Source organism: Panthera tigris, chromosome A1, assembly GCF_018350195.1.
Source record: "Panthera tigris isolate Pti1 chromosome A1, P.tigris_Pti1_mat1.1, whole genome shotgun sequence".
NCBI classification, from domain to species: Eukaryota; Metazoa; Chordata; class Mammalia; order Carnivora; family Felidae; genus Panthera; species Panthera tigris.
The window spans coordinates 15414595-15427226 of record NC_056660.1 but is presented as its reverse complement, the minus strand read 5'-3'; the positions used below and the strand labels follow the sequence as shown (position 1 = coordinate 15427226).

General features: G+C 39.7%; 1 protein-coding gene across 4 annotated transcripts in view; it reads left to right on the top strand.

Moving 5' to 3' along the window:
• Nucleotides 1–11907, top strand: part of SMAD9 (SMAD family member 9) — a 78063-nt gene extending 66156 nt beyond the window's left edge. For all 4 annotated transcript variants that reach the window (XM_042957755.1, XM_042957699.1, XM_042957568.1 and 1 more), the window contains 2 exons: nucleotides 1464–1720; nucleotides 8321–11907. In XM_042957755.1, the coding sequence (XP_042813689.1) occupies nucleotides 1464–1720; nucleotides 8321–8464 (401 nt within the window). In that variant the 3' untranslated portion in view covers nucleotides 8465–11907. The remainder of the gene's footprint in view (nucleotides 1–1463; nucleotides 1721–8320) is intronic.
• The last annotated feature ends 725 nt before the right edge of the window (nucleotides 11908–12632 follow it).

Here is a 12632-nt window from a genome sequence, read left to right as displayed (position 1 = left end):
TATGGCTGGAATGCGTAGTACTGAAAAACATTCTTTTCTAAAATTGTATTAAGGGAAAGGAGATGGGAAAAGGAAACAGTAAATATGATGGAAGGCAGTCACAGCTAATGCATGGTCACCTCAAGTGCTGCTTAGAACCTGACAGGCACTGAGCAGCTCGCTGCCTCCGTGATGTTTCCTCGGTGCACAGCTGTGCAGAACCCCCCAGGGGTCTCTAGATTATATCATTTAAAAATCTGTATTTGCAGTTTGAAGAGATCCAAAGTATATCACTCTAGGTGTATTCTGGACCGTTTATATGAACACCTTGTGACCACACAGTGATTGTGTTTACAATCACACTGACACCTAATGCTGGAGAATTGTGTTTCTGCTGAAAGGCTGGAAAAACCATTCTGGTATTTAACATTCACTAGACTTGAACTTCTTCATTTTATCTAACCCCAGTCGCTTGCTATATATGCATTTATGTTAAGTCTATAACCCAGATACTTGGAGGGAAAGAAATCAGCTCAGCTTTAATTTGGAATAAAAATTAGCCTGGGAAGCACCAATCTCAGGATGCTCTCTTGCTTTGTTAAGTACAAGAATGTGAAGGAAAAAAAAAAAAAAAGTACAAGAATGTGAGATAGAGTAGCATAGGCTGCATTTTTATTGAGTCTTTATATCTGAAAAAGGTGGCAAGGATTTCCTTGTTCCCAAGTAAAATATAGGCATTATTTCTGCGATCTATAATAGTAGGTGAAAAGTTAAAAAAAATTAATATTTATTTTTATTTTTGAGAGAGAAAGAGAGAGCAGGGAGAAGGGCAGAGAGAGAGGGAGACAGAATCTGAAGCAGGTTCTAGGCTCTGGGCTGTCAGCACAGAGCCCGATGCGGGGCTTGAACTCACAAACCTGAGGCAAAGTCGGATGTTCAACCTACTGAGCCACCCAGCACCCTGAGAGCTTACTTTTAGAGTGAATAATGGGGCGCCTGGGTGTAAGCATTCAACTTGGGCTCAGGTCATGATCTCACGGTTTGTGGTTTTGAGCCCCACCTCGGCCTCTGTGCTGACAGCTTAGAGCCTGGATCCTACTTCAGTTTCTGTGTCTCCCTCTGTCTCTGCCCCTCCCCTGCTCGTGCTCTGTCTCTCTCTCTCCCCAAAATGAGTAAACATTAAAAAATAAATAAAAAATAATAGAGTGGATAGGCATGAGCACAAGATCGAGAATGACAGAAGGAGGAGTACAGGAGAGTCTCCACAATCATTGTAAACATGGGTTGCCATCCACTTTTAAATGGAGTTGTGGGAAAAAACCCACAAGCGTGGGTGGAGGTCACGCTTCATAATGTGGTTGTGGTGATATTAAAATTAATTTCGCAACAGACCGTCACACACCTTGACGTTGCAATGAGAAGGGGATGGTGTTAATCCTGAACTACTGATACTGCTGCTTGAGGACGCCATTTTTACCTTGTAGGCGTGCATTTATACTATGTTGGGGGAGAGGTGTATGCCGAGTGTGTGAGTGACAGCAGCATCTTCGTGCAGAGCCGGAACTGCAACTATCAGCATGGCTTCCACCCGGCCACCGTCTGCAAGATCCCCAGTGGCTGCAGTCTCAAGATCTTCAACAACCAGCTCTTTGCTCAGCTGCTGGCTCAGTCAGTTCACCACGGATTTGAAGTCGTCTATGAGTTAACTAAGATGTGCACTATCCGGATGAGCTTTGTTAAGGTAAAGGAGCGCTTGCTTCCACGTGTTAAGGTAGAAAGTGAAAAGCTAAATAAAACAAGCCAAAATGCATTCTTTGGGTGATGTGGTAGCTCTCCAGCCAGTTCAAGTAGACAGCGGGGTTTTTTGGAGCGTATTTTGGAACTCTGTTCAGTTGTCTTTAGGAAGAGCTCCTCTATGAGTATCAACTCTCTTGTTTAGCAGTTACAAGAAGATTCTTAGACGTGTTAGTTTTTGGGGCGCCTGCGTGGCTCAGTTCATTGAGCGTCCCACTTTGGCTCAGGTCATGATCTCATCGTTCGTGGGTTTGAGCCCCGCGTTGGGCTCTGTGCTGACAGCTCAGGGCCTGGAGCCTGCTTTGGATTCTGTGTCTCCCTCTCTATCTCTGTCCCTACCCTGCTTGTGCTCTCTGTCTCTCCAAAAGTAAAAAAAAGTAAATAAACATTTAAAAAATGATAGTTTTGAAAGAAGGACAAGTTAAGGTAGTTATCTGGGTTTTTTTTTTCATCTCTCAAATTGCTGCGCACTATTGTCTCTCAATAAATGTTGAATTTATCTGAATTAAGTAAACTAACTCTTAGGCCAACAGAGGAGATAATATTTATAACTAAGCTAAGCTACAAAATAGGCAGTACTGGTTCTAATACAAGCTAGTGTACAATAAGTTGCTATTTTAAAAGCATAAACAAATTGGGATAGAAATATTGTGGCGGGAATGATTAACTCAGAGATAAGTAGATGTTCTGTGTATGAGTATTCGTTGAATGTTTCTTGAATTAGGTCTTACTCATGTTGTTGTGAAGGTTGGAGAACTGAGGAAGTTACTTCGTGGGAAGGAAACACAGCTGGGTTTGCACCCTGATGCCAAATACTCCAGTGTCACCAGAGTGTCACCACCTGCTGTTTCATCTTGTACATCTGTACATCTGTACATCTTTCAGAGTACTGGTGAATAATTCTAATATTTCAAAATATGAGTGTGTTTATCACACTAACTGGGTATATGTGACATAGTTTTCACATTGTTGCATACCCATCCAAGAAATCAGTATGGTTTTTTCCAGGTTTTTTGGTTTGTTTTGTAAATGTTTATTTATTTTGAGAGAGAGGGAGGGGCAGGAAGAGAGGGAGAGAGAGAATCCCAAGCAGGATCCTCACTGTCAGAGGAGAGCCCAACTCGGTGCTTGAACCCACAAACTGTGAGATCATGACCTGAGCCGAAATCAAGAGTGGGACACTTGACCTACTGGGCCACCCAGGTGTCCCATTTCAGGTGTTTTCAAAGTAAGATTTATTAATCCTTTAAAATTACCAGGAAAAATAGTTGTCCTATTTTTCTATAACTCTATTTTTATTGTATTTGTATTTTAGTAATTATTTTAAGAAACAACAATCAAGAATATTGTTTGCAATGGAAAAAATGGATTTTTGAAATTATTTCTTTCATGGTGACAAAGCAGTTTTATTCAAATTTACTGTTAAGTTTTAAAAGCATTTTTATACTGTAAAACAATCAGCAAATACCTGGAAATCTTTTCAGACGTTCTGATGCTTTAGAGCCAGCAGAGGGCATTAAATCGCCATGAACGTACAGTCCATTTTACTCTTAGTTGTTTTTTCCGGGTCCATGTTTTTAAAATTAGGATGAAATGCCAGTACATCAGAGGTAATTATTTCACTGTAGTATAAGTTTGCACAGAAATCTGATTGTCCTGAAATCAGCTAGATGTATCTCATAAAGCTATACAATTCACAGAAAACAGTTAAGTAATATTGCAAATATAACAACAGATGACTAGGTTAAAAGAAATTTAAATGTGTAAGGAAAAAATGTGTAAGTATGTGAGGTGATGGATGTTAACTAAGTTTGTTGTGGTGATCATCTCGCAATATATGCATATATCCAATCATCATGTTGTACACCTAAAACTAACACAGTGTATATCAATTGTATGTCAACAAAACTGTGGGGGGCGGATAATACAAATAAAAATAATGTAAAATACTTTGTTAGTAATTACATATTGATTATGTATTAATATGATAATATCAGATATATTGTGTTGAATAAAACACATTATTAAAAATTTAAAAATATAAGAAATTAAAGAGGACTAAACACTGGTAGCTACCAATGAGGGGTGATGGGCTAGATCATCTTTAGCTCTGATTTTTACTGATTCTAGGACTCATCCAGTCAGTCAGTGAGATATTATTGAGCTCCTACCTTGTGCTGCAGCAGGCACTATTCTAGGCATTGGGATACATCAATGATTACTCAAAATCTCTGTCCTCATGGAATCAACATTCCAGTAGGGAGAGACAGGCAATAAACAACAGCTATAATAAAGAACTTGAATGGAAAGAGAAACATAGAGCAGGATATGGAGAATTGGGAGTACTCGAGTACAGGGAGTTTGCAAATTTTAAAAAGGTGGGCAGAGTGGGCCTCTTTGGGGACTTGAAGGAGGTAAAGGAGTTAAATCATGTGGGTATCTGGAGGGGAAGCAGTAGACGCAGAGGGAAGGGCAAACCCTACAGCAAGAGCATGGCCTGACATTTGTAGGAACCAGGAGGCCAGGGTGCCTAGAGTGTGAGTGGGGAGCTGGGGGGTGAGATCAGAGCAGTGATAGGGAACCGGATCAGTGCTTTGGAAGCCACTGTAAGGATTTCACCTTTTACTCTAACAAGATGGGGAGCCCCTGAAGGGATTCGAGCAGAGGATTTCATGATCCGACTTATATATTTAAAGGATCACTATAGTCGCCGTGTGAATTGCAAATATCGTGTAAGCAAGAATGGAAGCAGAGAGACCAGCTAAGAGGCCATTGCACTGTTCAGTTGAGAGATGACCATCGCTCCCACTAGGAGTGTTATGGAAGAAGTTGTAAGAAGGGGAAGAATTCTGAGTTATGGAGGTGACTCTGTGTGAGTTCTGAGAAAGGAGGAGTTAGAAAGATGATCCCTCCACCCGGGACGGAGAAGATTTAGACACAAGATTAAAGAGTTCGGTTTTAGTGAGAGAAACTTTGCACTGACACACATCCCGGTGGAAGTGCTGAACAGACAGTTAGAGGTATGAGTCAGGATTTAGGGAGAGAGGGCTGGGCTGCAGATGTCAATGTAGGAATTGTCAGCATATGCACGGTATCTGTCCATGAGCCCAAGTGGAATTGCCAGTTGTTTGAGTTTAACCGAGAAGATCAGGGGTCCTAGGACAGGGCCCTGGGACACTTCCACCTTAAAAGAGGAAGAACCAGCAAAGAAAACTGAGAAAGATTAACCAATGTAGAAGTAAAACCAAGAAAGTAAGGTGCTCTTTAAACCAAAAGAAGAAAGTATACTGAGGAGGAGAGAGGACAAACCAAATCACATGCTGCCCGAGTGACATGAAGACTGAGAGCTGGTCATTAATTTTAGCATGTAAAGGGTTTTTTTAATCTTTTTTTTTTCATGTTTATTAATTTATTTTGAGAGACAGAAAAAGAGTGAGCTGGGAGGGGCAGAGAGGCTCCAAGCTGTCAGCACAGAGCCTGATGCAGGGCTTGATCCCACGGCTGTGAGATCATGACCTGAGCCACAATCAAGAGTCAGACGCTTAACTGACTGAGCCAACCACGTGCCCCATTTTTTTTTTAATCTTAACAGGAATAGTTTTGTTGAAGGCTGGGGTTGAAATGCTGATCAGAATGGAATTAAGAGAGAACGGAAGGAGAGGAATTGGTACAGCCAGTTCGGACAGCTCAAAAGGGGGTCAAAGGCATAGGGCAGTAAGTGGTGGGAGTGGTTAGGGCCAAGAGAAGTATGTTGAAGATGGGAGATATTTCATCATATTCCTATGTTGATAGGAATGATCCAGCAGAAAACAAAATATTATAGGAGAGAATGGGGAGATTTCCTGGAATGAGTCTTTGGGAAGGCATTTGAGTCTTCTGCACAACTGTATGGACTGGCTTATTTGGAAACACAGATAATCTGTGGTGAGAGGTAGAAAGGCTGAGTATGTTCGTGCAAGTGCTGTGGAAACCCTTCTGATTGCTTCATTCTGGTTAAAATAAGAAAGAAGATAGTCATTCTCAAGTAGACGGGGGAGTAGGTATTAGAGGTTGTAGGAAAAAGGACAAGAGTGAGCAGTCATTTGGGGGTGTGGGAGGTAGTGGGAGAGCACAGGGACTGGGGGAGTGTCATTTGATTGCCAGGTGGCATCACAGGGGCACTTGAGGCTTGTGGTCTCGAATGTAAAATGTGATCAGGCAGCATGGTTGTTTTGAAATCCAAGTTTTTTTAAACTACAGTAATCACTGTTCCCAATAAGAGTAATTTGTGATCTCTCTTCATTTTTAAAAAATAACTTTTTACTGGTATATAACATCTAGAGAAAAAAGACACAAATTTATTTTTTCTTTATTTTTACTATCTTTCCTATGAATGGTAATAAGTGGGAAATTGCCAAAAAGCGAGCCAATAAAGAGAGAGAGGAGAAACAGGCTTTTTAACCAACCTTGAATCATCAAGAACACCCTCAGTTCTCTCTTTACAGTTTTCAGATCCAGTCACTGGTCTGCAGTGAGCATCTGTTTTGTGCAAAACACTGTGTTCAGCAGTAAGGGGTGGCACATAAGGTCAGGCTCCTTCCCTTGTGGAAGAGAAAATGATTTGCCGGTGTTTCTGACATGAGTAGAGACCAGACCATCTCTAGGTCTGTGTATTTAGTTGTGAGCCTAGAGGCGATCTTTGATTTGGACTCATCTTAGGGTGTCTGGCTGATGCAGAAGTTGTTCTGTACTTACAGGAAGGTCGAGTGCACATTCTCTCAGGTGTCAGGGAGCGGCTCTGGTGGGTGGGCTCTGTGTGCACTGAGGCCTGTCTGTCTCACACCTCTGCAGGCTGACCATAAAGTCTGGCACCGTTACTCTTGGCTCTAGTTTTTTTTAAATATAATTTATTGTCAAGTTGGCTAACATACAGTGTATAAAATGTGCTCTTGGCTTGGGGAATAGATTCCTGTGATTCATCACTTCCATGCAACATCCAGCGCTCATCCCAGCAGGTGCCCTCCTCAATGCCCATCACCCATTTTCCCCTCTCCACAGCACCCCACATCAACCCTCAGTTTGTTCTCTGTATTTAACTGTCTCTTATGGTTTGTGTCCCTCACTCTCTGTAACTATTTTTTCCCCTTCCCTTCCCCCATGGTCTTAAGTTTCTCAAGTTTCATATATGAGTGAAAACATATGATATGAAAACATATGTCTTTCTCTGACTGACTTATTTCACTTAGCATAGTACCCTCCAGTTCCATCCACATTGCTGCAAATGGCAGGATTTCATTCTTTCTCATTGTCAAATAGTATTCCATTGTATATATAAACCACATCTTCTTTTTTATTTTTTTTTATTTTTTTATTTTTATTTTTTTAATATATGAAATTTATTGTCAAATTGGTTTCCATACAACACCCAGTGCTCATCCCAAAAGATGCTCTCCTCAATACCCATCACCCACCCTCCCCTCCCTCCCATCCCCCATCAACCCTCAGTTTGTTCTCAGTTTTTAACAGTCTCTTATGCTTTGGCTCTCTCCCACTCTAACCTCTTTTTTTTTTTTTTTTTTCCTTCCCCTCCCCCATGGGTTTCTGTTAATTTTCTCAGGATCCACATAAGAGTGAAACCATATGGTATCTGTCTTTCTCTGTATGGCTTATTTCACTTAGCATCACACTCTCCAGTTCCATCCATGTCGCTACAAAAGGCCATATTTCATTCTTTCTCATTGCCACGTAGTATTCCATTGTGTATATAAACCACAATTTCTTTATCCATTCATCAGTTGATGGACACTTAGGCTTTTTCCATAATTTGGCTATTGTTGAGAGTGCTGCTATAAACATTGGGGTACAAGTGCCCCTGTGCATCAGTACTCCTGTATCCCTTGGGTAAATTCCTAGCAGTGCTATTGCTGGGTCATAGGGTAGGTCTATTTTTAATTTTCTGAGGAACCTCCACACTGCTTTCCAGAGCGGCTGCACCAATTTGCATTCCCACCAACGGTGCAAGAGGGTTCCCGTTTCTCCACATCCTCTCCAGCATCTATAGTCTCCTGATTTCTTCATTTTGGCCACTCTGACTGGCGTAAGGTGATATCTGAGTGTGGTTTTGATTTGTATTTCCCTGATAAGGAGCGACGTCGAACATCTTTTCATGTGCCTGTTGGCCATCCGGATGTCTTCTTTAGAGAAGTGTCTATTCATGTTTTCTGCCCATTTCTTCACTGGGTTATTTGTTTTTCGGGTTAAACCACATCTTCTTTATCCATTCGTCAGTCGATGGATATTTGGGCTCTTTCCATAATTTGGCTATTGTTGAAAGTGCTGCTATAAACATTGGGGGTACAAGTGCCCCTATGAATCAGCACTCCTGTATCCTTTGGATAAATTCCTAGTAGTGCTATTGCTGGGTCATAGGGTAGTTCTATTTTTAATTTTTTGAGGAGCCTCCACACTGTTTTCCAGAGTGGCTGCACCAGTTTGCATTCCCACCAACAGTACATGAGGGTTCCCATTTCTCCACATCCTCACTCTTGGCTCTCTTCTTGCTTTACAGGGCTGGGGAGCTGAGTATCATCGCCAAGATGTCACGAGCACCCCCTGCTGGATTGAGATTCATCTTCATGGACCACTGCAGTGGTTGGACAAAGTTCTGACTCAGATGGGCTCTCCACATAACCCGATCTCTTCGGTGTCTTAACAGTCAGTCATGACTTCGTCGACATTTCTAGAGCATAGATGTTATTGCAGGCAGTGGCTTATACCATTTCAGATTTGCAACTAACTGAAGTTTCCAAGTACATATGTAAATACATATAATATATACCATTCATATTTTTTATCACCAATTTTTTTGTGCTTTCTAGTTACACCTGATGCCAGTACAACGTGATTAGAAAAGCAGGTTTTTTGTGCCTGTGCTATAATAATAGGAAGCAGCTTCTTTTGTGGGCTGGGCGGTAACAAATGAAGGCAACTGTGTCAATAGTATTTGAAAAGTGCTGGCAGAATAAAAGGCAGCTTTAGTCAACCGTGTCATTATAAGGCATGTTGGGTGGCCTACCAGAAAAATATCAAAACTGTTTATATATTAAGAGTCAGGGTACTAGCAGCACTAGAGAAATAACACTTTCAGACAAAAGAAAGCAGTCAAACCCGTATAATTTAAACAATCTCACTTTTAGTGTTATCGGCAAGGAAAAAAAAAAAAAACAGACCAAGCTTGTAAATCAGTTATGTAAGATAAATCACATAAATTATTTTATTTCTCAAGTTGAAATACCTATAGCTGGATGACTGTGCTGATATTAATGGTACATTTGAAACAAATTTAAACTGTGATTGGAAAAGAAACTGTGAAGCTGGGAGCCACGTTGCCTCATAATCTACCACTGAAAAAAATCCAGAATGAGTCTAATGCATGAAAAGGTTAATATGAAAATAGCAAGAATTGAGCATTATTCCCAAACTGCAAAACAAGACCAGAACTTAGTCCAAGAATTAGCCAGGGAGGCACTTGCTCTCCATGTAGGGAATCGGGTCCCTGAATTTTCCTGGTTTCTCAAGTCAGGCAGCCTGGCCGCCTTTGGAGTCCACACAGTGAGCTAGAGGACCATGTGTGCAAATCCTGAGTGGAGAAGAAGGAGTAAAATAAGAGGGTTGGACAAAAGCATCCTCTGTTTACTTACACCTTCTCATATTCCCATTAAAAGGCTCATGGCGAGGGCAGTCCTTTTGCCGCATTTTCCCTACACGTTGGCAGATACTATTTACAGATGACTAAAACAGTGGTGAAGCCTTTGAGAAAATCTGGACACATTGCTGGGATGAAGTTTATGAGTTATTTAACTTAGTGTCTTGATCTGCTGGTCACATCTGGTAGCCTCTTACAAAGCTGAAACCTCATACCTGGAAATAACTTCACAAATAGAATGATAACTTCATAATCCTTATAATCTCTGGGGAACAGCGGTACCGAAGAGTGGGACACTTAAAATATATATATGGTATTAAAAGCCCATTCTTAGTTACTCTTGGATGGTAAAGAGAGGAAAATTCCCCACGTTTCTAGGTACTTTCATATATATATATGATATATATATATATATATATGTATATATATATATATATATATACAATTCCCACCCACTAAACACTGCACTGCTTCGAAAAATATTTCACACCCTCTTAAAAATGTATAATTTAAGAAGGTAATTATGCTTGTAACAGACGGTACTTCAGTAATCCAAGAGGCTTCTTCATTTATACATTCTATCTCAAGTCTTTTTAGCATTAGCACACAGTAGTTGCTTATCATTAAATTGTATTCAAGGTAGAAATGATCCTGTGAAAAAGATACGAGTGAGTTCCTACTGTCACCTCTTGTAAGCACTAGTGTTATCTAATAGAAACTTTCATATATGCAACAGAAAATAGTACATTCTACGTTAAAATTAGGTGGTCCATTTAGTGTTTAGAAAACCCTGTAGTTCATTGGTTCATCACCTATGTATTGTGCAACCTGTATGTGCTGGGTACAGTGTTAGGTACTGTGGAATCCAGTGTAAACCAGAGACAGCCCCAGACTCTGGAGCTGAGAGTCTATTAGGAAACCTGTGTAGACATCTTCATGTATTTTAACTTTTAAAACAAAACAAAACCTGCGATCGTTTTTGTTTTCTTTTTGCTTAAAAAAAATACAACTGATGATTTCTTAATTATCTCTATTTTGAAACTTACTTTCCTTCTCTTCTGAGCAATCAGGTAAGGGGTGAAGTCTTCCTGGGATAAATGCTACTTTTCTTCAGTGCTTCGAAGTTGTTTGTTTTCTCTTACTTCCCTATTTTCCAGTTTTCCCCCATTTCTTTCCTCAGAAGAGGCATTAATATGGTGAGTCTTCCTCATATGAGTACTGTTCCATGAAATTTTGGTACACATGGATTTTGCTCCAGACATTTAACATAACTTTCTTGATCTCTTCACAAGTGCTCAAACTCATCCTCTGGTAACGTTATACCTTTGCAGAATTAATTGTAATCGGTTGCTTATAAGTTACATTTAAAAAAAATAAACAAACCTGGATTTTCATGCAGCTTTGGGAAACCAGGATGAAATACTCCACAGAGCCTGTGTTATTCCTTTGAAGAAAACACTTGATTAAAGTGGTACATTTGCATCATCACCAGTCATGTCTCACCAAAAGCCCGTATTAGGATGCGAGTGAAATGCGGAAGAGTTAACCCTTCAGTCGCTCTGACAGTCACATTCTCATTGGCCTTTTAATGTTTCTGTTGGCAACAGTTAGCCAAAGTTGTAATGCATCGTTTGCTTTCAGACTTCCACATTTGCTATTTAACATTTGTCCCTTGAGATGGACAATCCAGAAAAAATTTAAGAGCATTCTTTCAGAGGATAACTCGCAAAGTGGACATGCTAAGCCATTTTAAGACGTAGCAATGCCAAACATATTTAAGGTTGCCATGGACAAGGGTCGTGCAATAGAGAACAACAACGATGTGGCCTGCTCTTAAGACCCAGAACATTTGTTGTGTTGTTCAAGCCCATTGTTTCTGGGTTGTTTTTTTTCCTGTTAAAAAATGGAGATGTGAGAAATTTGTTTTAGTTAGATGATATTTTACTATATGCCAGTGCTTTGGAAGTATAAAGATAACCACTTTTCAACATATTTACCTTTTTTTTTTTTTTAACACTCTGTATAAATCAGGAAAAGTTGAACAACAACCTAGCACTGGCACTCAGAATCCCCTTTTCATTGTCTTCTAAGGGATTAGGAGCAACAACAAAAGTTTCTTATAAATATCACCTGCTAGACTTTAAGCACCTGCTTAACTTTGAATGTGTCCCTGATACTTGGCATATATACTCAACAACTAAAGAAAAAAATAATATGCATTCCAAATTTGTCTTCCCCGTTATGATTTAGCAGTTGAACTGTATGACAAGACTAGGGGATCCTGGCATAATCTATATTAAGTTCAAATTAATGTAACACAAACCAACAAAAAAAGGAACTATTTCTATTTACGTAATGCTTTTGATCATAATATCTAGGCTCCAGTTATCCTTCAAATGCACACTTATACTGTTACCTGATTGTTTATAATAAACACTACTGTACCTATATGTTTTTGGCTCGTTTTTCCCTACAAACATCACAAAAGGGTCACTGTGTGTGGATCCATAAGATGATCTTAAGCCATCTTGTTTTGAAAATGAGATGTTTTTAAAATACAACATGTTATAAGAGAAATTAGGTAATGGTTTTGAATTAAATATCTTCGGATAACTGGCATGAAATATAGAATCTTGAAGATACTTTGTAGTAATTTGAGAGAAGATATACATAATTGCTTTTTTTCTGGATCGCGGCAAATATTAAGTGATATTACAGTATATAAGAAATAACTATATTATTGTAAACATCTGTTCATTGATCAAGAAGGTGCTAAAGATGGCTAGTGAGGAAAAACTAAGATAAAATCCAGGAGGAAATTCTCAACTCCCTCCATTTCCTTCTAGTCTTAAAATGGAAGGGTGGGGTGGTGGGGGGGGGCGGGAAATATATAAATCTTTCAAGAAATTTCGCTTAGCCTTCTTATATCCTTGATCAAGGTTTTTTCCTTCTTTAATTTTTTAAGAAATGCCCTACTTATTCAAAAAGAGGTATTTGTGGACTTGCAAACTATAAACAGATGAAAGACAGACTATTCTGGGGATTATGAGACCTCCAGTTTAAGCTGTGAGTTTATGGAGGACAGTGATTGCATCATGTCTGCTTTTGCATCCTCATGGTTCTCGACCCTGTTCCTGTATCAAATATTTGGTATTGACATTTCAAACACTAGTCA